Source organism: Stenella coeruleoalba (assembly GCF_951394435.1).
Source record: "Stenella coeruleoalba genome assembly, chromosome: 8".
In the NCBI taxonomy this organism is placed as follows: Eukaryota; Metazoa; Chordata; class Mammalia; order Artiodactyla; family Delphinidae; genus Stenella; species Stenella coeruleoalba.
In genome coordinates, this window is record NC_137154.1 from 56,219,490 (window position 1) to 56,245,459 (window position 25,970).

The 25,970-nt window shown below is 50.9% G+C and overlaps 1 protein-coding gene across 1 annotated transcript in view; it reads right to left on the minus strand.

Annotated features, from left to right (window-relative positions):
* Positions 1–25,970, minus strand: part of TENM4 (teneurin transmembrane protein 4) — a 2,953,681-nt gene that overhangs the window by 366,088 nt on the left and 2,561,623 nt on the right. The window contains exons 19-20 of the mRNA XM_079930721.1: positions 23,347–23,634; positions 20,350–20,619 (exon numbers count right to left, since the gene is read on the minus strand). Of these exons, the coding sequence (XP_079786847.1) occupies positions 20,350–20,619; positions 23,347–23,634 (558 nt within the window). The remainder of the gene's footprint in view (positions 1–20,349; positions 20,620–23,346; positions 23,635–25,970) is intronic.

Below are 25,970 nucleotides of genomic sequence, written 5' to 3' on the forward strand. Positions count from 1 at the left end.
ACCTAAGGAACTGGGTCTTGGGAAGCTGATCAGCCAGAAATGACACCATTTTGAAAGCACCCAGATTGAAACACAATTTTAAAAGCAATTCTGGTACCCATAGATGTGCAATTTGAGATCCCTGGAGGAAAGAGCTATTCTCGGCTGAGGTTACCCCCACACTTTTAATTTCTCAGATGCTCTGGGGGGTCGGCGGACTCTCCTCTACACTTCAGGCCCTAACATCCAAGTGTTCCCTGGACATCTTTTTTTTGTGTGTGTGTGGTACGCGGGCCTCTCACTGTTGTGGCCTCTCCCGTTGCGGAGCACAGGCTCCGGACGCGCAGGCTCAGCGGCCATGGCTCACGGGCCCAGCCGCTCCGCGGCATGTGGGATCCTCCCGGACCGGGGCACGAACCCGCGTCCCCTGCATCGGCAGGCGGACTCTCAACCACTGCACCACCAGGGAAGCCCCTGGACATCTTGATTTGGAGGTTCACAGGCACCTCAGACTCAACAACGTCTAACACTCAGCCCATTATCTTTCTCCACAAACGTGCTCCAGCATTTCCACACTCATCCACGCCGCTACTCCAATCAAAAACAGGGTCACCAGCCTGTATCCGTTTCCTCTCCCACAGCCCACATTTAGTTAGTCACCAAATTTTATTAGTTCTTCCACCTAAGTACCTCTCAAATCTGTCCCCATGACCACTACTCTAATTTGGGGTGCCACCACCAGTCTCTTACTCTCCGCCTTGAGAAGGAACCTAGGGTGATCTTTCCAAAAACACACAGAGGGTGGATCACATCCCTTCCTAGTTAAAGCCCTGCAGTGGCTTTCCCTCCCCTACAGGATAAGGTTCAAACACCGACAGATGACGCCCAAGGCCCTGCTTGTCCAGATTTACCTCTTGGCACACAAGTCACCCCAATACACTTCAGCAGCCACACAGGACGTGCACATATGAGTGTGCCATGCATTTCCTGGCTGGTCTGCCAGACACCCCTACCTCCCACCTGGAAGATTCCAACGAAAGGCTCCCTCCTCTCAGATTTCACGTCACATCCGCTTTCCCCCTCTCCAGCACACTCCTGACTTCCCTGAGCTGTCAGGTCTCTCTACTCATCTCTTCTACTGGATGGAAACATCTCGTGGGCAGGTAATTCAACTGTGTTCATACTCCAGTCCTTCTTATGCTAAGTTGTGTAAGGGCTTCTGGTGCTTATCAAGCTGGTTCTCTTCTGTTTCTGGGTACACGGGAGGAGCATACTTCCCTGCTCCTCCCTGACTCCCTGACTATATGACTAAGTCAGGCCTATGGGCCGTGAGAATCAGTCAAAAAAGCCATTTGCCCCAGATGGTGCAGCTACAAGATGACAGAGCCCTTATCAGCCTGGGTCCTGGAGAGACTCTGTGGAGAAACCCTTCCCCTGACACCCCCAAAGCATGTTGAGTACATAGTGTGAGAAATAAACTCTGCAAAGCCACTGAGATATTAGGGTTGTTTGTTACTGCAACATAAATTAACCTATTTTGACTACGACAGATATCAATTTCTGTCTGTGATCACTGAAACAGGGCCTAGTAGAAGTATCAGGTTCTATAAACATTTGATGAACGAATGAATGCAGGAATGGATGAACGAACAAAGAAGCCTAGGAAAAAGAACATGAGATCTGGAGTCCAAAGAAGATAGCCTCTAATAACCACCCCATATCCTTCTTTCCCCCACACCAGTGCACTGTTCTTCTTTATCTCCATTTGGTTCCAGAGGCAGGATTTAACCTTTTGATTCCTCTCTCTGAAGTATCTCTGTACCGATGCCAACTAAAACTACAAGCAGATCCGAGCTTATGCCTCCATGTCTGGAGAAAGGGCACTGGTGATATGTTTTTGCCAGCTTTCCACCAATCCATGATCCCACTGTCTTTGAACTTCATGCTTCCAGGGTTAAATCTGGACTCCGCCCGCCAGATGGGGATTCCTGAGCTCCCTGAAGCAAACAAAGGCTTCTAATTCTAACACTCCCCGCCATGCCCCAACCAAGTTAAAGAATGGCCTCATTACAGCAAATATCTCTTTTACATGTGGGGAAAATATTCAGAAATTATCCTTGAGTCTTTCAACACATTTCAGCTAAGCACAAAAGCAGAGGTTGTAAGATGTGGACTGGTTCTACATACTTTCAAAAATAAACACACACATAAAGAATGTCATTACAAAGTCATAGGTTGCTCAAATTATTCCTTAGAGAGAAGGTCAGGGCACTAACACAAACATCTAGCAGGGAGCATCCAGCTAATCAGATCAGAAAGATCAGCGGCTGGCAGTGCTGAGGATGCAGTGGGGTGGCGAGGGGGGGCCGGGAAGGCAGGAAGCCCGAGGAGGAGAGATGGTAGGGGTCTCAACCCACAGAGGTGGGGGAGGAATTGAACTTGGCAATGTCTGGCTTGCCAGCAACATGGGCTCTCCAGCCTCTAGCTGTGCTGTTCTTAAGTTAGCTGGTAAGCGCCAGGCCTGAAACTGGGAGGAAGCACGTGGTACTGGAAATGCGATGGGCATGCAGCAGATAGACTTGGGTTCACATCCTGTTCGGCCACTAGGAGCTCTGTGACCTTGGCCAAGTCCTCAGGCTTTGTGATTCTTAGTTTGCTCACTGCAAAGCACCGGCAAACACAGCAACCTCCCACTGTTTTGAGGCGTACACAAATTGCTGTTAAAACAGGAAGTACCAATCTGCAGCATGTCTGTCTGCTTTCCCTAATCCCAAACACTTCTGTGTCCCTGGGGCCTGATTCTACAGGTGCCCTCAATAAATGTGTGCTGAAGGAATGGATGGATAATGTGCTTTAGATTGTTTTAAGTTTTTTTAATTACAGAAAAATATAACATAAAATTTATCATTTTAGAGTGTACAATTCAGTGGCATTTTGTACGTTCCCAATGTTGTGCCACCATTACTACCATCTATTTTAGAACATTGTCATCACCCTCCACACCCGCCAAAAGAAAAACCAACCCTGTAACCCATTAAACAGTGGTTACTTTTCCACCTCCTATGGGGAAGTCTATGGTGGTTTTAGCTCCATTGCATACTTTAAACCATTGCTGGTGGATGCTGCGTTGGTGCGAAAGCTGGCAGAGGCTGGTTGGGCAAGAATTTATTTCCTGCGTACCCACCACGAGCTTGCTCCCCTCCATAAACTACACAGGTTTATGAGGCTGTGATGAGGAAACACTTGAGTTGGATCCTGAATCAACACAGAATGGTGAGAGATGAGGTCAATGAGGCCAGAAGGGGTGGGATGGGGGGGGGTCTTTATGCACAGAAACTTGGACTTGAGTCCACGAACCAATGAATGGAGGCTCAGCCCCCTCTTCTCTGGTCTAGTACATCCTGGGGATGGTCTTAGAAGAGGGTGGGTACTAGGGAGACATGCATTCCCCACCCCCATCCTGATAAATCGACAGTGGATAGGCCCTGGCCCGGCTGCCGATGGAGCTCCAGCTGCAGAGCAGCAGGCGTGGAGGCGGGCAGCCGCGGACAGTTAATGAGTGATTTATTGGTACTGCCGCACAGCAGCTTTCCTGGGACCTGTTCCTAATGAACAACCACTGACTGGAAGATACTGCTTTCTTTTTTCAAAGCAAAAAAAGGCCCCCAAAGCCTTTCTTCCCCATTGTCATGGGAGGAAAGACTTCACCTTCACCTGCTGCCTGAGTCTAAAATACAACAGGTATTTGGCGGCAATCCCCACCGGCTCCCTCACGCGGGCACAGACACACAAACCCACCCTCACGGAGAGTCAGACCCACACACCCTTATACATGTGATTTCCACACCATCAGACATTTATTCCCCCAACATTAATGACACCGACCTTGTCTTGCAGCCCTGCTCCTACACTGTCACGTGTACCCGTACTTTACACATACACACACCACCCTAATCCCCCCCACTGAAAGCAGCAGGCCTAGCCGTGTACTTGCACACAGCCGCATGTGTGTATCCTCACACGCTCACACCCCCTGGCATTACAGTCAAGGCCACAGGGTCCCCCCCACGGTCTCAGGCAGGTATCTTCTCTGTGGCGTCCACACCTCCAGTGAAGGGGCTCACTGACTTAGAAGAAACTCAAGATGTGGGGCCCTGACCTGGCTCCCTTGGGGTGCTACATGCCAGGGAGAGGAAGGGGACGCCACAGTTAGGCCTCAGGGGTCCCGTGGTCCAGCGTGGAGTGTCCCAACTGCCAGATCATTCAGACTAAAATGGTTTCTCCTGTTTATAGTTCCTGGGACACTAAGAAGCTGCAGACTCACTTAAGAGCCAGGCTGCTGAGGGGTGATGGGGCCTGAGATGGTGCCTGGAACCTAACAGGCAGCTCACGTGGACTGAAGTGTTTTTCCCTGAAAAAGGTGTGTTGAAGTCTGCTATAGACTGAATGTTTGCAGCCCTGCACCTCCAATCCATATGTTCAAATTCTAACCCCCCAGTGTGATGGTATCAGGAAGTGGGGTCTTTGAGAGGTGCTTAGGTGCAGAGGGTGGACCCTGAAGAGCTCCCTCACCCCTTCTGCCATGTGAAGAAAGCAGCAGGAGGGGGGGGCCCAGACACCAAATCTGTGGACACTTTGATCTTGGACTTCCAGCATCCAGAACTGTGAGAAATAAATGTCTGTCGTTGAAGCGGCCCAGTCGATGGTATTTTTGTTACAGCACCCTGAAAAGCCAGAGACAGTCCTAACCCCCAGTACCCAAGAATGTGACCTTACTTGGAAATAGGGCCATTATCGATGTAATTAGTTAAGATGAAGTCAACCTGGAGTAGGACGGGCTCCTAACTCAATATGACCGGCGTGCTGATAAGAAGACAGCCACGTGAAGACAGAGACATGCGGGACAAAGGCGTGTGATGATGAAAGCAGAGACTGGAGCGTGCTGTACAAGCCAGGAACGCCAGGAATTGACAGCGGCCCCTTGTAAACTAGGAAGAGACAGGGAAGGACTCCCCTGCAGGTCTCAGGGGCAACATGGCCTTGTCAGTAGCTTGACTGTAAACTTCTAGCCTCTAGAACTGTGAGGCAATACATTCCTGTTGTTTTAAGGCACCCAGTTTGTGGTACTTTGTTACAGCAGCCCCAGCAGACTAACACAGCATCCAACGAGTATTAGTTCTGATCTCCTGTTTGCCCTTTCTGGGCTTCAGTCTACAGCTCGGCACTACGGGCATGAACAGGCATCAGGGGGACGCTGTGAGAACCCATTCTAAGCTACACATATTCACGGAACGTCACGTGCCAGGTCCCGATTATACTGAGATAGATAAATAAACCATGGTCTTGCCTAGAGCTACATAAATCTGTGAGAAGGTTTCTAGATAAATACAAAACGGGCCGCTGAAAGAAAAATAATGCCTCCGGCCAAAGCACTGACTTCAGCAGGTCTTCCGAGCCCCCCCACCCCCGCCCTCAGCCCATAAAACAGTGCTGAGCTCTGAAGGGGACGGCAAAGTTAACAATCACTCCGACTTAAAAGTTTCCTCCCAGCTTCTGAGCTATAGATATTAAGTTTCATTAAGACATCGCTGTGGTAGAAAACAAACTTAATAATGGGCAGCTCTTTTTCCATATGAATCAGCCAGCTGTGCAGGAATAAAAAATAGACCCAGCTCCCCCGTCCCCTCTGAGGATGCCGGCATGGGCTCACTGTGCTGGTGCTATGACAGCAGCTCCCAGGAACCACCGCTCTCTGCCAGGGCCTGGACTCCTGCGGCCTGGGACATTTTTGTGGTCCCCCAAACTCTGTCTGTGAACACGCTTTGGATTTGTCTCAGAGCTGTCATGCTCTCTGGACTAACACCAGTCTCAGCCACAGCCTGGCAAACCATCCCTGTCAGTGCCCACCTGTCCCTACGTGTCAAAGATGTCCCATGCCAGTGAGAAAGCACAGGGTTTGAAGTCGGGCAGATCCGTGTGTGAATTCATCCTGCACCACTTACTAGACAGACAGGTGGCTTTCAGGAAGTCACTTTACCTGTCTGAGGCTCTACTTCCTCATCTACAAAAAACCCCACAAAATACCAATCATGCTGAGATATTAAGAGGATGAAACAAAATTATCTATTTAAAGAGGCTCAGCTGGTACCTGACTTATAGTAAATACTCAATAACATTTATTATTTATTGAGTACCTATGTATTGTTAAGTAATTATTTAGTAGTACTTAATTAATATAATAGTACTTCTAATTAACTAAGTGATTTTCATTATTATTTTCCCAGGGTGCTGTGATTTATCGTGGGACAGGCCACTGAAGGGCCTTGAAGCCAGCTGTCATCCTGGGACACCGGGTCTTGGGATGAGAAAGACAAAAGTAGTTGCTAACAGCCAGGAGTGGCCTGGCCCTCACAGCTCAGCAGTGGCTTTCTCCTGTTGAATATAGACAATATTACACACCAACTTCAGATAGGAAACCCTGATCACAATGGACCTGGACAAAGGCAAGGCCACTCTGCAATCACGTCCGACCTTAGACAAAAACTGAAAATTGTCCAAACCACAAAATGACCAAAAAGCCGCCGCCCCCCACCATCCTGGCTGATGCGAGTAACTGCTGCTTCTTTTCCAATTACAACTTTAACCTCACTTCATTCTTCCTGCCTTCTACATACGATTCTTTAAGACACCTGGGCACAGAATCACCCCTGCTTCCTGACAGTATCCAGAGCAAAGCTCCCTACTTCCTTGAACTCACCTGCCCCCCCCAAAAATAACCTAATATACGGCCACATCCTGTACATCATTTCATACACCCTTTCCTGGGACACCCAGTGAACCCCCAGGATGTGTGTCCTCCCTCTTCGCAAAGAGTCAATAAACCCATCTGGGTTCAGCTACGGGTGAGTTCCTGGTCACCTTTGGCTGGAAGGCCTAAAAGGGATTTGGATGTTGCCCTGCCCTAGCAAAGAGGGAGTATGGGACTTTTTCACACCTGACCACAGGTGAAGCTTTCTCCGCTAGCCTACTTTCTGTATCACATAGGCACACTGGACCCACAGCCTCCAAGCTGCCTTTTGCCATTGAAGTCCTGACAGCTGCGTTCCAGGATCGGTAGGCCTGAGAGGTCATCGTGGTGAATGTTCTTCTTCCTGTGGTCCTGTTCCAGCTCTCCCTGGATGGGTGCTCAGAGCTGTAGGTCTTAGGAATCATTTCTCTCAGCTGCCTCAGCAGGGCCAGGTTTCTTCGGCTGGTCCTCTGCCTGACGGCCATCCAGGGTCATTGACGGCACTCACGTGGCACTCTGTGGGATACTGCCTAGCTACGTGTTTGTCTTCTCTACGCCGTGAGCCCCTGGGGCCAGAGACCATGCCGGCTTCACCTCAGCATTCGTGCTGCACTAACACGCTGCCTGCCACGTGCTACTGAAAGGATGCACACGTGTCCGTGGCACCTGTTCAGTCACTGAGCCTCACAACTTCCCTCCCCCCCACCTCAAACCATCAATACCACTGTAGACCAAGTAGCACTGTCCCGCTGTGAGATCATTTAACATGTTTTTCTTTTTCCTGAGATCCATCATTTTATTTTCTCTTCTCTTTCATTACCAGCACCAGTAGTGAGCTTTCTGTATTAAGCAATTTCTTAATTTCTTTCTTTCTCAATAAAGTTTACAATCACTGTTAACGCCTGAAAGAGAAGCATAGAGAAATGTCTACACAGCTGACCTGAGAGGTATACGCTGGGTGAGCGGCTAGGATTACTCACTAGTAAACAGGAGGGGAGGATCAGAGGCTTGTGCAGAGAAGAGTCAACACAGCGGCCTAAGATCCTTAGAAAGGTGTGCTTGCAAGGTTGGCTCTTGGCTGGCATCTGGAAACTTGGCTGGTAAACAGTTCCTTACCTGATATAGAACCTTCTCTAAATGAGAAGGGTGGCTTCCTGTGCCTAGACTGTGTGGACAAATAATGAGCGCTTATGCTAAATACCTGCTTCCCTTTGAGAGTCTGGCATTTTGGCCTGTGCTAGGCAGAGGGTGCCTGTGTGCCCAGCCCCCGATAAAATCTTTGGCCAAGGGGTCTCTCTCGAGCTTCCCTGCTGGACAGCACTTTTGTCATCACAGCTCGCTGCTGGAGGAATCAAGCACATCCTGAGTGACTCTGCTAAGGGACAACGCTTGGAAGCTTGCACCTGGTTTCCCCTGGATTTCACCCTGTGCATCTTTCCCCTTTGCTGGTTTGCTGTTTATCCTTTTGCTACAATAAATATTAGCCGTGAGTCCCACTATGTGCTGAGCCCTGTGAGCCCTTCCAGTGACTCACAGAGCCTCCAACACCCCTCGACACAGGCTTCAAGTTCGAAGGTCCACTGTCAGGGTTCAGGGTTCAGGCTCAGGTGCCCCGGACCAAGGTGGTGATGTGATAATTCATGAAATGTCAGGTATTCATGGTGTCATGAGCTCTGACATACTTCCTAAGTGTGAAGAATAACAGGCAAATGCCAGAGTAGACACCTGAAGAGCTTGTTAGATCTAGTTGGGGAAAAAAATGACACAATATTTTCTCCAACTAAAACGCATCTTTTAGCACTAACTCTAGTGCTGAAGTAAGAAATTATTGAAAGTGGTGGATGCAGGTAGAAAGCGGGGTGAATCCTTTGGGCTTAAGCCGCTTCTCTCCTTTTCCAACCACGTGAGGCCGCAGGGCGGGAGATGCCCAAGGAGCCTCGCTTGTCACATGCTAACTTCTGACTTAGCCGTTTGGTTCCTGTTTGCAGAGCCTCCTCTGCCTTTTCACAGCCCACTTCACACCCAGGGTGGCTCCTCTCTCCTCCCTCTGCCATCCATACAGCAGCTGGAACGGTCAACAAGTGTTTACAAAATTGTGTGTAATTTGTTTACACCACACTTTGGTTTGTTCCACATGATTATTTCCTTCTTGGGGGCACATTCAGGAGAGCAATTTGCTTTGTAGTTAAGGTCCTACAAAGTGAAGAGCGGCATGCTCATTTGGGAGCCAGGTTGCTGAGCGGTAGTGGAAAGAAAAGTCCTCTTTGGTGTCTTGAATGTAAAGGGTTTGGCTATTTCTTTGAAGGAAAGTTTCTTCCAGAACAGAGAGCCTGGTCTGAGAGCCTTCTCACAGAGCCGACTGGGAGAAACTGGTCTGAGGAAAATCAGGCCTGCTGGAGTCTTTTCACACTTGACCTTGGCAACTGGGGAGTCGGCTTTGACCAGCTGCCACATATTCAGGCATACCCCATTTTATTGCGCTTCCCAGATATTTCATTTTTTAAAAAATCGTGGCAGGTTTGTGGAAACCCTGTGCTGTCAGATAATGGTTAGCATCTTTTAACCATAAAGCATTTTTTATTTAAGGTATGTATATAATTTTTTTTAGACATAATACTATTGCACACTTAATAGACTACAGTATAGTGTAAACATAACTTCTATATGCACTGGAAAAACCAAAAAAAAAAAATCGTGTGACTTGCTTTATTGCAATACTCTCTTATTTGGGTGGTCTGGAACCAAACCCGCAGCATCTCTGAGGTCTGCCTGTAGTTGTGAACAGCAGTGCGTGGGTGTGGGGTCAGAGACACCTGGGGTTGAATCCCATCTCTGCCACTTTCCAGCTGTGTGAGCTCAGAGCACCTTCAAATGACGATGAGACCTCTGTCTATCTCAAAGGTCGTTGCAAATGTTAAACAAAAAGTGAAAACACTTTGTGATTCACAAAATGCTGCACAATTGCTAATAACAACACTATACGCTTATATAGCACTACCTAGGCGCCAGGTGCTATCCTAGGTGCTGTAACTCTCTGAGCTCATTTAATTCATAACATGCAATGAGGCAGTCCGTAGAATTATCCCCATTTTATAGGTGAGGACACTGAGGCATGGAGAGATTTAGAAACTTGCCTTGTGTAACACAAGGTAACACAGTTAATAAGAAGAGCTGGGGTTCAAACCCAGGCAGCCTGGCTCCAGAGTCTGTGCTTATAAGTGTAAGTTGCGGTGTTTTTGGAGGGGATTTTCGCGCCTTTTAAACCACAAAAGCATTGGTTGTCATTCACTCAAATTTTTGCATTCCTGTTTCCATGAGGCAATGTGGTCAGGGGTAAGACCTTTGGATTCTAATTGCCCTGTGTTACATATCAGCTTTGTGATCTCCTGGCTGGCAAGTGACTTAAGTTTGGGGGCCTTAGTCAGCCTGGGGTACCCAGACCAGGTGGCCTAAATGGCAGAAATGTATTTTCTCACTGTTCTGGAGGGTGCCAGCATGGTCAGGTTCTGGTGAGGACTCTCTTCCTGGCTTGCAGACTGCTGCCTTCTTGCTGTGTTCACATATGGATTTTCCTCAGTGTGTGTGCCTGGAGAAAGCAATCTCTCTCTTCCTCTTCCTAAGGCACTAATTCCATCAGGAGGGGCCCCCCATCCTCATAACCTTACTTAATAAGCTTAAATATCTCCCAAAGGCCCCAATTCCAAATAGCATCACATTAGGGGTGAGAGCTTCAACATAGGAATTTAGGGAGGGACACATTTCCATCCATTTATCATCCATAAAATGGGGGAAAAACCTTCTATCTAATGGGCTGATGACCTCATCTGAATCAGGGGAAGTACCGGCCACCTCTGACCACTCCCTGCTTAAACCTTTTTTTTGTGGTTTCTTATGACCTTCACGGGAAACGCTGAAGCCAGCAATTCCTAACCATCGTCTACCATGCTGGAACCCAGCTTTCCTCTCAGGCCTCAACGCTTAATTTCCATAGGCTCAGCCATGACAAACTTCTTGCTAATTCCTCAACAGTCCATACAGCCAAGAGTCAGACCTGAGGCTAGTTTTGTTTTGTTTTGTTTTTTGTTTTGCAGTATGTGGGCCTCTCACTGTTGAGGCCCCTCCCATTGTGGAGCACAGGCTCCGGACGCGCAGGCCCAACGGCCATGGCTCATGGGCCCAGCTGCTCCGCGGCATGTGGGATCCTCCCAGACCGGGGCAAGAACCCGTGTCCCGTGCATCGGCAGGCGGAGTCTCAACCACTGTGCCACCAGGGAAGCCCTCACCACTGCTGCACCCCATCATCAGAGGAAGTTGGGCCTGTAGCTTTGGGAAGAGTCTGGGGGAGGGTCTGGGCTTCTCTGAGACCTCTTCCCTAAAGAGGTCTTTTGTGGGGTTTGCACTGAGCCTGGTTCCGGGGATCCTGTGGGTAATGACTGTCAGTCTCTGCCCGCTATGCTTCATGTCTCAAACCCATATGAACCCCCAGGAACTCTTCCTCACACTTTGCTTCACATGTTTCCCTCCAGTCCAAAGTTAAAGGAAAGAAAGTCATTTCTATATTGTGGTCAGTCTGCCTGGGTTGATTAGTGTGAAATGAAACTTGTGGCAAGGACCCATGGGCTGGGGGAAACCAAATTCATCTCGACACGCTGGCTGCACGTGGCGCTCGTGCGTGATTCCCCTGGGTTCCTCTCCAGTTGCCTTTGTGCTGATGGAGAGATTCAGCTGGTTACGTGAACCCAGATTAAGGCCCCTGGATCCTCCTGTCAGCTTATCCTGTTTGGGGTGCTTTTTCTGCTGCCCGTAGCTACTCAAGGGCTTATCAGTTACCCCAACAGCCATTTACATAGGAGGAAGCTGTGGGAGGGAAGGAGAGAGATGGCCAGGTCCTACAACCCAGGGATTCCAGCTTTGTCATTATATAAGCCGTGTGACCTTTGGCAAGTCCATCTGATCCTGGAGCCCAGCTTCTTTTTGTTTTTTTTTTTTTTGCAGTACGCAGGCCTCTTACTGTTGTGGCCTCTCCCGTTGCGGAGCGCAGGCTCAGTGGTCATGGCTCACGGGCCCAGCCGCTCCGCGGCATGTGGGATCTTCCCCGACCGGGGCACGAACCCACGTCCCCTGCATTGGCAGGCGGACTCTCAACCACTGCGCCACCAGGGAAGCCTGCCCAGCTTCTTTTAACTGAATCATGAGGCCCTGCCCAGAAATGCATTCATTCTCCATAAGGGGGCCCTAGAAATACTACGCCAATAGTTTTTAGACAAGACTATGACAGCATGAATCATGGAATCTTCAAGCTGAGGGGTCCTTGAAGGAAAGGAATTAACATTCATCAGGTCCTGCTATGTGCCAAGTACCATCTTTTAAACTTATTATTATTTTTAACTGAATTGCATAGTAAGAAATACATTGTAAGTGGTGACCCAGTACAGGTGCTGTGTGTAAAGTACAGCTAAATAAAAATTCACAAAATAACACTGACTTCACTATGTTTGATGTACTCTATTCTGTTCTGCTCCTCTCTCATCCATTTATTCCCGTTATTTTAAATGATGGTGCTGAAACACAGCACTGATCTCAGGATCAGTTACGGCCCCCAGCTGGGAAAAGGAAGCCCTGTATCTTTCATGTGCACACTTGCCTTTTGTGCTCCTTACAGCTTTAGGAGGTAGGCATGTGTTCATTCCCATGTTGCAGATGAAGAAACTGAGGCTCAGTGAGATACAGTCATTCGCACAACATCACCCAATTCCTGAGTGGCTGAGCTGGGATTCTGAGTGTGACTCCAAGCCCATGCTGTTCCCAGTTATCTTGCTGCCTGAGAGTCCAATGATCCCATTTGGCTCAGGGGGAAACTGACGTCCAGAGAGGACAAGTAACTTGCTCAAGGTCACACTGGGTCTGGTGACAGAGCCTAACACTGAAACCAGATTCATCCCTGGATTCCACACACCCCAGCACTGGAACTAGGCTCCTGTGGGCAGGAAGCTCCTTCCTCACCATCGGTTACTCTCTTTCCTCCCTGACGTCATCCTGGATTATATGAAGTTGAAACCGGCCAAGAGCCACTCTCCCTGGACAAAGCTGAGCTTACAAGAGGAAATAATGCCTTGCAAATGTCTTTTGGTAGGAAGTTTGTCATTGTGCACATCACTGCTTCCACTGGAACTGAAAGTCATGTTGGCTCAAATTAAAAGCAAAACTCTAGACCACTGTACCTCTCAGCACACACAGCGGGTCCTAACCTAGTTTCACAAGCGCAATCTATCTTAATTTAGCGTAGCTTTCCGGGCCTGTTTTTCCCTCCTCCCAGTTCAGGAGGGTGCGCTTGTATTAGCACGTACTGCCCACCAGGGAGTGCTGCAGTGCGCACCAGTGGGGAGCGGATTTGGGATGTATTTAAAGTCTTCTTACAAGGAACTCACAAGAACAACAATATTAGTGGCTGTCAGATACCAGCTCCCAGATCACAGCAATTCCAGCAGAGGTGGTGCTATGGAGAGGAGGCCCCAGGTCAGACTTCACCAAGGCAGTCTGAGGCAGCTGAGCAGAAGGAAAGGCTGGAATTACGGACACAGAGAAGCCAAGATGATAACGAAAGAGATGGGACCAAGAGTCTCCTGGGGGCAGCATGACAAGGCTGGGAGCGGGAGTCGGGCAACAAGGTCAGAGATCCAGATGATCAGCAGCTGGATGGAGGGAGTATGGTGTGAGGAAGGGACAAGGGGTGTGGTTCATGACCAAGGCCATGAGCTTTGAGAGAGATAGCGGGGAGCGGCATGGGACAGGCCAACGCTAAAGGACTCTGCAGCTGGGCTGAAGGAGCTGTGAGGCCAGGAGAAGGATCAGGTGTGAGCCCCCTCCCCTTAGAGTACCTGGGACCCCATTTTGGTCACAGAACCTAAGAATACTGTAGTCTTCCTCACTGCTCACGAGGCCCTGGGGTGGAGCAGGGAAGGGCAGCTGGTTCCCCTCCCCAGGTACAGACCCCATCCTCACCATCTCCACGCACTGGTCCTGGCCTGAGCGCCCACCCCCTTTCCTGAATTACTGCAGTAGCCTCCTACTCAGACACAGCCCGCTGGAGTTCAACACTGCTGCTTCCAGAATGATCCTGTCCAAGTATCAGTCAGACCCCGTCAGTCCCCAGCCCCCAGCCCAGAGCCTCCTGTGATTCTCCCTGCCATGGCCTGCACGTGGGCCCTACCCCACGTGCCCTCTCTGATCTCCCCACTGCAGCCACACTGGCCTCCCTGATGTTTTGGAACAATGCAGACACCCTCCTGCCCCAAGGCCCTTGAACCCGCCCTTCCCTCTGCCGGGATGGCTTTGCCTCCGGACTTCCTCGCCGCCAGCTCCCTCGCCTACCTCACATGTCATCTTCTCAGTGAAGCCTCCTCTGGCTGCACCCCCGGTCCCACCCTGGCATTCCCTATCCCCTCTCCTGTAACACTTAACATCTTGAAACATCCTATATAGTGTAGTTTTTAAGCTTGTTGATCAGTCTCCCCACTGATGAGTGGGCAGTTTTGTCTGTCTGGATCAGGCTGGAACCCCAATACCTATAACAGTAGGTGCTCAACAAACAGCTGCTAAATGACAGAGGATCTGCCTAACTCTCCAACTTTCCCTCCCAGCACTCTCTGCCCCCATATCCCCAGTCACACCCGATGTTCCAGCCTCATGGGACACACCTGACATTTGTCCTCCTCCATGCCTTCGTCCACAGAGAATGTCCTTTCTTCCCCCTCCTTACCTGGTAGAACCCCTCCCGTCCCTCAAAGCCCAGGGACCAGCACTTCTTCCATAAAACCTTCTCAGAAACCTACTGGTTGGACTTCTTCCCTTAAACCTCTACAATGTCTACTTTAAATGTCTTTTCTCCAGCATGTCACAATTAGAGAGTGACCTGGTATAATCTCTAGGGTCCTGAGTAGCTCTAACAGGTTACGGATTCAATTTCTCTTCCGGCAGTTTCTAACAGTGACAAAGAAGTTTACCTTCCGGATACAGCAAGAATCAGCTCTCAGGTTGTGTATATTTTATTAGCATTGAGCTAATGAAAACATGTTTCTATAAAACAGAACAAACTGCAGAGTGCAGTGGTCAAGAAAGATAACAGGCAGTGGAGTGAGGCAGATCTGGATTCAAACCCTGGCTCTGCCATTTACCAGCTGTGCCACTGTTAGCAAGTCACCTAAGCTCTCTAAGTCATAGTTTTCTTGACTAAGAAACTAGTCTAGGAAAATGGGGAAAGGTTAAGAATCCATGCGTTTGTTGTCTCTAAGGTTCCTTTTAGCTCCCAGATTCTCAGATGCTCTGACTGTACTAGGCCCTCCTCAATCCTTTCTGGAACTTGGGGGCTTACAGTCCTCATTATGTGGATAACTCTGTCCAGTAAGAGACTCTAACTCCCTGGAAACATCAGGTACTTCTGCAGTATGGGAGGGAGTGTGAGCCTGCTTGTGGGGCAGAAGGGTAGTCAAATATAGGGGTAGAATCCCTACCCCAGCGGAACGAACCCAGCTTCCTGTCCTAGAGAAGGGAGCCTCGTGTCCAGTGGCTGAGTAGCTACAGTACTCTGGCCGCTTAGGGAATTAATGAGAGCTTTTCTTACAGATTTTAAAAACTAAATCTGGTGAGCATGGGGCCAGGGAGGGTAGAGGATAAATGGAGTTAAATTGGTAATGAGCTTCTTTCTCACTGGGCTTCAGGATGCTCACCTAATCTACAGACTCTCAATAAACAGTCTGGCTGCCTAATTAGGTTACCCAGTAATCTCCCTTTTGATACCCAGGCTGCTTGATAATTTGGGTGTAACTGTGCTTGTTTCCTTGTTTCTTTTCCAAGTGAATTTCTCAATTTGCCTCTGGGATTAGAGCTCGGGAGCAAATGCTCACTATTCCCCAGACCCACCACACCTCTTTATGCCTCCAAACCTTGGCTCCAGCAACCTGCCTCTACTGGGAATGCCTCTCTCAGATCCCTCACGCTCAGTGCAATCCTACTCGGCTGGACTTCAAACTCTGGTGCACAGTGTGAGTGGAACGAAGGGATGAGCCTTTGTACCCTCAGGGCAAAATGAATGGCTCCTTCTACTGTCATCCCACAGCTCTTTAAACAATATTAATAGCTAAAAGCCTTTTAACCGTTTTTAAGCGCACGATTCAACGGCATTAAGTACGTTCACGTTGTGGTGCAATCATCACCGCTATCCATCTCCAGAACTTTTCCATCATCCCAAACTGATACTTCGTACCCATTAAACACGAACTCCCCATTTCCCTTCTCCCAGCCCTGGGTAATCGCCGGCACACTATTTTAGAAATGAGGAAACTGTGGCATAGACAGGTGAGGTGACTTGCTCAAGGTTTCAGAACTGGGACATGGTCCAGGATTTGAGAGCAAGTCTCCTCACTAGATCTGGAACCAGCTCTTTCCACCCTGCCACACTGCCTGCTAAACCTCCACCACAGATAGGGCTGCAAGGCTGTCATAGCTCCACCTCCCCTGCTATTCATCTAGATTCTTGATTCGAGAACGATGCCTGGTCCACTGAAGGAGCTCAGCATAGCTACAGAACAAATCACAGAAGGAATCTACAAAACAGACACTGTGTCCACCTGACCTCGTGGTTGGAAATGGAGCTCACACTGCAAGCTGTGCTTTCTAAAAAACACTTAGAGGATGCCAAGCGTGTGCCCGGCATGATGCCAGCTCCTGCTTGCTGTGGCTCTGCTCAGTAGGAGAGGCCTGGGGGCCGGCTCCGCCTGACGCCCCTGAGGGGGAAGATTTGTGTTTACATTACCCCGTCAATTCTGTATTTATTTTGGATATTAAGCAGCGACATAAAAGCTGCTGACATTAACCTTCGGGGGCAGAAATTGGCTTTAATGGACCCATAAAAAGTTATTATTGATGGCAGCAGCATGCAGCGTCACCATGACCTCAGCAAAAGCCTCCACCGCTATCAATACTGTTGACAACTACTATTGACTAATGCAAGGCCGGATGTGGAGGCAGAGTCGATGTTCCTGTGGCTGGAAGTTGCCGGGGGTCATGCTTTGGTGTCCTCAGCTGCTGATTCCAAAAGAGGTGGGCAGAGGGCTCAAACTATAGCATCAGAGAGACCTGAGTTCAAATCCAAGCTTTGCCGACTTGCTGAATGACTGGCTGTACAATCTCTGGCAAGTCAGTTGACCTTTTGGAAGCCTCAGTTTTCCCATCTGGGAAATGGGGGTGCCACGGTGCTGTCATAAGGGTTGAAGGCAATGGCCCTTGTGCAGCAGCTTGACACGATAGGTCCTCAGCATGGCCTCCCCCTGCTCCTGAAACTGGCCGTAATGTGATGTGTTGGCTGATATGTCCAGTGGAGTTAAGCCCTGTTCTGATGGTAAGATCGGAGTTCTCATCACAGATAAAAGAGAGAACTGGGCTCAGGGGGATGAATGCGAGACCAAGAGACGAGGGCAGTGGAGAAAGATGTGAGAGCGGAAGGGGCAGGAAGAAGAGGGGGAAGCCGGGAAAGAACGGAGACTTCTGCATAGAGCCTGGCTCCAGCTCAGCTAGGTACACGGCCGCCGCACACCCTTCACCTCTGGGCCCCAGTCCTCAGCTGTAAGTTCTGGTTGACAACAAAGCTGGGAGCCATCCCTATGGCTCCTTCACTGCCAGGATGAGGTACTGTCATTAGACTCCAGTATAGCAAAGCCACTAATATAATTTTGCAGCCTGAAGCAAGTGGACAAGTGCAGGATGTCTGAGTTTGGAAGTCCAGGCCTGGAAGGGACGAGGCGGCCAGGGAGGAGCTCTTTGTTAGATCCACCTGCCCACCTCCTTTGCCTGCCCATCTTCCGCGAGCACAGTGAGACTTAGAGCGCTCTGGCCCAATGCCGAAATGCATGATTGGAAGGAGAGGGTGGTACGGCCAGGGAAGCAGGCAACCATCTCCCTGCCCCTGTTATCAGAGCCTGAAGCTGTTCAGGCTCGCCCATTATGTCGTTATCACACAACAGAGGCTTAATTCAGCTGTAATTCAGCTCTCAGGGAATATACAATAAAGTGGGTGGTGTGTGCCTCGCTCTGTCATGATTTTATGGAAAAATGATCATTTGTCGCCATGGCAAGAAGTCTTCAAACGAACAAACAACCCAAGTACTTTGCTGCAGAGGAAATCCACTATGATTAGGGCCACAAGGGTAAAGGTTTTAGAATCATACAGGTCTGAGTTCAGATCTCGTCTTGCTAGCTATGTGACCTACACAGGTTTCTTAACCTCTCTGGGCTACAGATTCCTTATCCGGTACAGTGAGGGTAATAAAACCTATCTCAAGGTGTTGTAGAGGGAGTAAATGAGGTCATACAGCTAAGCACTTAGCACTGGGCATGGGGGTCTAATAATCAGTAGCAGGTATTAACTAGTATTGTTGTTATTACTATCATGTTCCTCTTGTGCACCTTCACCTTAATGTAAGGACTTCGAATCACGGAATCCTAGATCTAGAAGGGCCTACAGGTGATTCAGCTCACTTATTCTCCAGAAGTGTTCACTGGAACACTGGTCCTGTCGCATGCTCTGAGAATAAAGGGTTTTTTACTCTCAGATCAATTTGGGGGATGCTGCATATAACCCTCGTTGCTAATATCTCCATTAGCATGCATATTAACGTATTAAAGGCTCTGAGAAGTCCTGCAGTAAGGAAACTGGTTTAAGTTCCTTTAACTCAGTGTTTCCTACATTATTTGACCACAGAGCACTCCCCTCCACCCCTCTTCAATCTAAGAACTATTAACATTCTCAGAATACAAGAAATGCTGATTTCATTAAAACTACTTATTTTACAGATGAGGAAACTGAGGTCTAGAGAAAGGATCTAACTTATCCAATGCTACACCCTAGGTCAGTGATGGCACTGAGGCTTCCTGCCTCCCACTTAGACACCATTTTCTCTGCACAGGCCTCGCACATCAAATTCAGCGTGTAGTGCAGAGGAGAGAAGGGGGCTGCTGGCTGGGCTTGGGCCTAGGAGGTGGGAAGGTGGATGAGGGAGTGTGGATGGCTCCCTACTGCACAGAGGGGAACCCCTTCAGATGCTGAGGTCATTGACCCCCTCCCAGGGCTGGTGGAGTATCAGGGGAGGGTGACACTGCCAAGCTGGTATTTGGGACCTGCTGTTCCTCTACCTCTCAAACAGGTGCGTCCCTAGGAAAAACTCCAAGTTCTCTAGCAGCAGTGGTGGAACAAACAGTTGCCATTCTGCTGCACCTGACTTTTGTAGGAGATGGATTTCTCCACCTGACCCTGACCTTACCTAGTCTCCTGCCTGATCCCAAGTCTGGGATTGTGTTGTGCCATGACCCACTGGAGCGTCCTTTCCAGAGAATAACCCCCCTAAGCCTTCACCTCTGACCTGGTGTCTCCACACACGCCCCCCGCCACCCTCAAACCACTTCTCCAATCCCCCCCACATCCTGGGGAGGAATCAAAGGATCCTGCACTTAGAGCTGGAAACCAGTAGGGGGCACTGGTACCCGGCTTGATTCTTCCAGTTCTCGTTCAGATTGCCATCCCCACGTCCCCCTTCCCACCTCTGGTGTGGCAGGGCCAGCAGACCCCCTCACTGGACCTCTGGGAAACAAAGCCCTCTCCAGGGCAGAGGGGCTGTCCTGGTCTCTGCCACCCTCCCTAAGTCTTTGCTGCCGGACTCCAGCAGGACCCTCCTTCCTTCACGTGGGTCTCATCCACAAGCTGCCCAGAGACTGTGGGCACAAGTTGCCCAGAGACTGTGGGCACAAGGTGCCACAGAAAGGGCAATTCCCTCAGCGGGTGGCCCACTGCAGGGCTGCATCTATCTCAGGGTCCCTCAGAGATCTGCCAGCAAGGTCCGAGAGTGAAGAGGAACATCCTGAAACATGGCTCCCTTTCCTTCCCCACAAAAAAGGAGATGTGAATAACTTGTCCTCTTTTTCTCCCACAGCATCTCTCTGGCCTTGGAAGAGAGCTACAGAGATGAGAGTGGAAGAGTCCAGAGACAGCACTTCCTCCAATCTGCAGATGAGATCATGAGAAAGCTGGGGTAAAAACACGCGTTTTAAGTTACTCCAGCGTGACAGTTTTCGTGTGAAAGCTATCCTCTGATCAGCGTAAGACCCTGGAGTGGGGCAGCACGCGTGGCGGGTGCCCAGGGTGGTTGGGCACCTGGAGGCTGCGTGAGCAGAGTTCCACCAGGACCAGGCACGGCGACCGCCAGAGAGGATGAGCTGCAGGGGATGGGCTTCCGAGTGGAAGCCTCTGGCCCATCTGCTCCCACCCGCACAGGCACCTTGTAAGCAGTAACCCTGCCCCTTCGGCACCCCTCTCATCTGGAATGAAAGTGCGGAAACCCGTCTCTGGCCTGTCACCCACAGGCGGGGGTTTCACGCGACCCTACGAGAGGCTCTGCCTTTTGACGACGGACAGCAAAGCAATTTTCCACCGACTTCACCGGAGCCCCAAGGGATGGAGCAGAAGATCAATACTGTGATTAAAACCCCCGGCCCCATAACCCAGGCGCCCGGCACAGGCCAAGCGGGCCACTCACCGGTCTCCGCGTTCTCGTGCTCCGTGTCGGTGAGCGTGAGGTTGGAGTTGGCCCGGCTGGACAGGCAGGAGCTGCGCCCCGACCGTGTGCTACGGCCCCACAGCTGCACGGGGTGCTCGGGGGACAGCACAGGGTCGGTCTCCAGGTCGGCCTCGGAGCTGGCCCCCATGGAGTAGCCACAGTGGGGGAGGCCGATGTCTGTCCGGTACAGGGTCCCGTGCGGGGGCGTCACCTCCCCCAGGCCCAGCTCACGCAGGGTGAAGTTGGTGCCTAGGAGGGAAGGCAGGGGAGCGGGATCAGGGCGTGAGGGGGGGCATCTCCCCACCAGAAGCCCGGCCCCTACCCCAGGACTCACTCTTGTCCTTTGAGCTCACTGTGATGTTCGATACCCGGGCCTTTCCTCTGCACCCTCTCCACCAGCCCGAACCCTCCACCCCTTTATGGAGGGCCCAATACAAATGGCCCCTCATCTGAGAAGCCTCCCCTCATCCTACACCCTGTGTGGGAGTCCCTGCTTCTTCCTCCGAGCTGCCTCTGAGAGTCCTCGGCCCTGGTCATGCCGCAGAGCAGAACTGCGTAAGAGCCTGGGTCCTCTGCTCGAGATGCCTCCACGGGGGCAGGGACTGTGTCCCGTTCATTCTTATTCCCTGGGCCTAGAAGGCAACCCGGTACCCAGTGCGGGCTCAGTACGTGTCTGCTAAATTGGACGGAGAGCTTCAGCTCTCCTCTTCCAGCCCAGGGAGGGCCTGCCAGCAAGGGGGGCTCCTGAGCAGGGCAGAAGCCTGGTCCATGAAATGCCAATGGTTCCCTGGGACCAGATGTTCCTTTCCAGACGGCTCAGGAAAGCCTGGAGCAGGAAAGTGAAGAAGATGGTGACCGGCTGAGAAAAGTGGGCCTTGCACAAGGAGGTCGGCTCTGCCTTCTGTTTCCTCACGCCAGGTGGGCTGTGACAGGAACCAGCAGCCTCTGGGGTAACCCAGGGAGCCAAGCGCACAGCCGAGGCTGGGCCGCTGACAGGTCTCTCGAGGCCCCGGGAAAGCCTGGCTGTGCCCACGACAGAGGCCGGGAAGACCTGGGTGCGGGGAGTTCACTCAGGGATCAGTGTTTGAGGGACAAAGGGAATACTGACTTCCATGGGAAACACAGCCTCCACATTACTCAGTGTTTACTCAGGGACAGCTTCTTCCATATTTTTAACATTCCCACGAGTGTACTGGGGGATGAGGAAGACCGGCAGACGAAGGCGCTAAGGATCATATTCCAGTTAAACCACCGATCTAGGAAATGGACTTACAACCAGGCAGCACCACATCTAACCCAATCCAAGCTGCCGTCGGGTACTGATGTACAGCAACGAGCAGGGTGTGGTGCCTGACCTCACAGAGCTCACAGTCAAGCGGGGGACACACAGCCCAGGCCATGATGAAGGGCTAAAGCCCCAAGTGGGGGGATCCACGGAGAGTGTGCTGGGAGCACAGAGGCAGAGGGCGGGGTATCAGGGTGGGAGCTCAGAGTTTTGCAGATGAGAGTAACCGGGAAGAGCGGAGTAAGAAGAGAGAAGAGGCAGATGCCCGTGCTTTGAAGGATCCCGCAACCAGGGTCAGGACTGAAGAGGACAAGCCTGCAAAGGAAGGAAGAAGGAACTGCCAGTGAGGCAGGAGGGGAACCCCCAGAGATGGCCTCCTCTCCCAGTCATGTGCATCGCTCTTAACCAGGAACCCCTGTGCCTCCCAGGGTCCTAGTCAGCTCCGTGTCCAGCCTGCCACAGAGTAAGTGCTCAGCGAAAGGTAGTTAAATAATCAGACAGACACACTCTGGTAGCACTCTGGAGGATGGATAAAGGGAGAGGGAAGGTGGGAAGAGAGAACTCTGCTACCCTCACAGGATTTTTGAGGCTCCAGGGAGGTAACGGGAGAGAGAGAACTTTGTAAGCTGCAGTGCCCATGCCTGCTGCCTATGAGCTGAGAATGCTTCTCATTTGTTATTTATGAAGATAAGAGGGGTTCCCTTTGGAGCCTCCCGTGCTAGGATGGCATCCAGGCCAACCTGGGCCTGGCAGGGCTCACCATGTGTCCCCTCCCCTCACTGAGACCCAGAGAGAACAAATCAGTAGCCGGCAGCATTTCTGAAGCGCTTGCTCTGTGCAAGGGTCAAATGCTCTATTTTCAGTCCTCATCAATCCTCCCCACCACCTTGCAATTAGGAGGCATGGCTGTGAGCCCACCGCCCAGGTGAAGACACTGAGGGCAGTAAAAATGGCAGAGCCAGAATTCAAATCAGGTCGGTCTGATGTCAGAGTTCGAGCTGTTAACCACAAATGGGAAAGAGCTGAAGACCCCTCGACTTTTTTTTTTTTTTTTTTTTTTTTTTTTGCGGTACGCGGGCCTCTCACTGTTGTGGCCTCTCCCGTCCGGCAGGCTCAGCGGCCATGGCTCACGGGCCCAGCCGCTCCGCGGCACGTGGGATCTTCCCGGACCGGGGCACGGACCCGTGTCCCCTGCATCGGCAGGCGGACTCTCAACCACTGCGCCACCAGGGAAGCCCACACCCCTCGTCTTTAAAGCAGGAGAGGCAGCCTTGTTAACAGGTCAGCTTTCCTGTGGATCCAGGCCTAGTGGAGGAGGCATGGCGTCATCGCACTTACCTCGCAACGCGTCATCTCATTAGTCCTCAGGACAATTCAGTGCAGTAGCGAGTACTCATGGCCGTCTACCAGGGGAGGCTTAGAGGCGAGCCGGTGGTGGTCAGAACTCAGCTCCTAACCACCTCATTACGCCCACGACGGGGGTGAGCATGAAAACGAATGAACTAAGAATGAACTACAGGGCAGGCTCTGACCAGGTCTAGGTGCCAAACTCGCGGAGTGTTGGTGCGGATGGGCGCCCTCCACCCCGCTGGGCTCCAGTCGCTGCTCAAGCGCGCCCACGCCCGGGGGGAGGGGGGAGGAGGTACACCAGTGCGCAGGCGCGCCTCAAGCCCCGCCCCGGCCGCCCTCACCTGCGCGGCAGAACTCCTCGGCCTCCTGCGGCACCATGTCCTTGACGCGGCTGCCATAGGCGAGGCGGGCGTCCTGGTCGTAGGCCTTGAGGGTCTCGCTGGAGCTGTAGGATTTCTGCGGAGCCTTGCCCTCCTCGCTGTCTGCGGACGAGCTGGTGTAGCGGCGCTCGGCGTCGCGGCGCCGGGTCAGCGAGCGGTACGGCTTCCTCTCCTTAACGTCCATGGCCTCCGGCTGGCGCTCCTCCACATCCACGAACAGGGTCCTTGCCGCACTCAGGGCCGAGTGGTCTGGAGCCCGAGAAACCAAAGAAAGGGCGTCAGTTCCGGCCCCAGGGGGCAAAGGCAATCCCCGGGTCCCTCCCGGACCTCGATTCACCCGGCAGTGCTGTGGACAAGGGGCCTCAGGCTCTGGAGGGGAGGGCGTCGCTCCACGGCCACGCAGCCACAAGTAGCACAGGGGGACTTGCACCCAAGGCTTGTTATGATGAATCCTTTCTCTTCCTGCTACACGACCGACCTGTCTCCCCTGTGGAGATGCCCTCAGCCTCTCCTTCAGTGATGTCTATCAAGGAAGCTGACAACAAAGGCCAGAGGGCACTCGTTTTCCCAATCCCGCTATAGATGTGAACCCCGTGTGTGTTCCCATCAGTCCTCCGGCTGGGACAGGGCCTCACGCAGAACAGGGGCTCTTTAAGAATTTGTGAAATGAACGACTATATTCAGGCACTGGGGTAAGCGCTTTGCATATAATTATCTCATTCAGTTGTCACACGTCCTGAGATATTATTACTGTCTCCAACCTTTTCTGGAAATGAGCCATGGTATAAACAACCAATCCACAGTTATCACCACCAGATAATTAAATAATCACCTGCTTATTGTCTGTTTTCTTGCACTCATATTGCAAGCACCATGAGAGCAGGGGCCTTACCTGTTCTGCTCACTCCTGATCTATTGCACCTAAAGTGAAGCCTGGTGCCTCCAATGCATATTTAGTTAAACAGCCAACCAGTCTCCATCTGACAGATGAGAAAACTGAGGTTCCAAACCTCCCTCAAGGTGACTCAGGTGGTAAGTATCAAAGTCAGGATCTGAAACCAGGTCTGTTTGGCTCTAAAGTCCGAGTTTTTCCTATTTTATTATGCTCCCTGAGTCCCCTCCCTCCCACCACACAGAAGTGTCCTTCCAGCTAGGCTGGGCCTGGACTACCATGCTGATCGGAGAACTCCATCACCTCCAGACTCATCCATCTCATTGGAGGCACCATTGGCACCTGGGGAAGCCGCGGCACCTGCCGCATATGTCAGGTTTGCCAGGCTGTGTGGCTGGTAGGAAGCTCCTAATCTCCCTTTCTCCTCTTTTCCCCATCTTGACCCTTTTGACCCTAGGCCGACACATTTTTTAAAGCTCTTATAACACCGCCTTTCTCTTTCCAGATGTCTTCCTCTGGCTCTGGGGTAGCAAACGTAGCCCCTACAAGAGCCAGGAGGTCAGCACAGGAGGAAAGCAGGATATCCGACACAAAGGATGATGAGCGCTCCTTCTTGAAACATACAACCTTCTCAGTTCTTTCATTGTTCCACTTTCCAGAGCAACATGGGTATACAAAACCTTCTACTGCGTCACTGTCCTATTAGAGAAACAACAGCGCAAGAGCTGTCATCAAGGAGTCTCAGTGCCCAGGGTGGGGCCTCTGACCAACAAAGAGGGCGGGCCTGTTCAACGGGGCAGTGGGTGTTCAGTGCCTACCAATGCTGTGACATAGGAGTGTAGGGGGTCTTGTGAATTTTTATGACAAGCTGGAAATTTGGACTTGGATGTAAAATGTAGGATTTTTAAATGTAATCCATTATTACATGTCGGCCAAGTTAAACACACTGATGGGTCAGTTTTGTTCTGAGGGCTAGCGATTTCCGAGTTCTGCCTTTGATCGTGGACATTGAAGGTATCGGTATCCCTGTGGCCTGAGGATGCTCTCTTCCCTCTCAAGAGGGAAGGACCACCTCTTAGGTGGTTCTGAGGATGAAATGAGTTAATACATGTCCCTGGGACATATGATCCCTGATACACAATGGGTGCTCAATACATGTTCGCCATTATTATCATCAGAAAAAACCCGCCTTTTATTTTTAAAAGGCATACTTTGGAAGGCTCCAGCTAGATGTCAGTTATAACTGGAGAAGGAACGTTCCCTCAAACATACGTTAATAAGGCTGAGACACATCTTAGGCTGTTAAGTTGGTGGATGACTATGTGTCTTACCAGTGTGTACCTGTTGACTGAAGACAATGGCTTCAAGGCAGAGGCTCAGTAATTGCAAATTAAGAACACAGTCCCCAAACTCATGGCTTCCCTATTACAAATCAGAGGCAAGGAGAAATCTGCCTTGCTCTCATTTCCTTTTCAGTCTTAATATAGTAATTCAGTAAATATTTACTTTTTTTCAACAGATGGGAGATCAGTCATGGTTCACACTCAAATTGGCATTTTTTTTAAGTTTTTTTTGATGTGGACCATTTTTAAAGTCTTTATTGAATTTGTTACAGTATTGCTTCCATTTTATGTTTTGGTTTTTTGGCCACGAGGCATGTGGGATCTTAGCTCCCGGACCAGGGATCGAACCT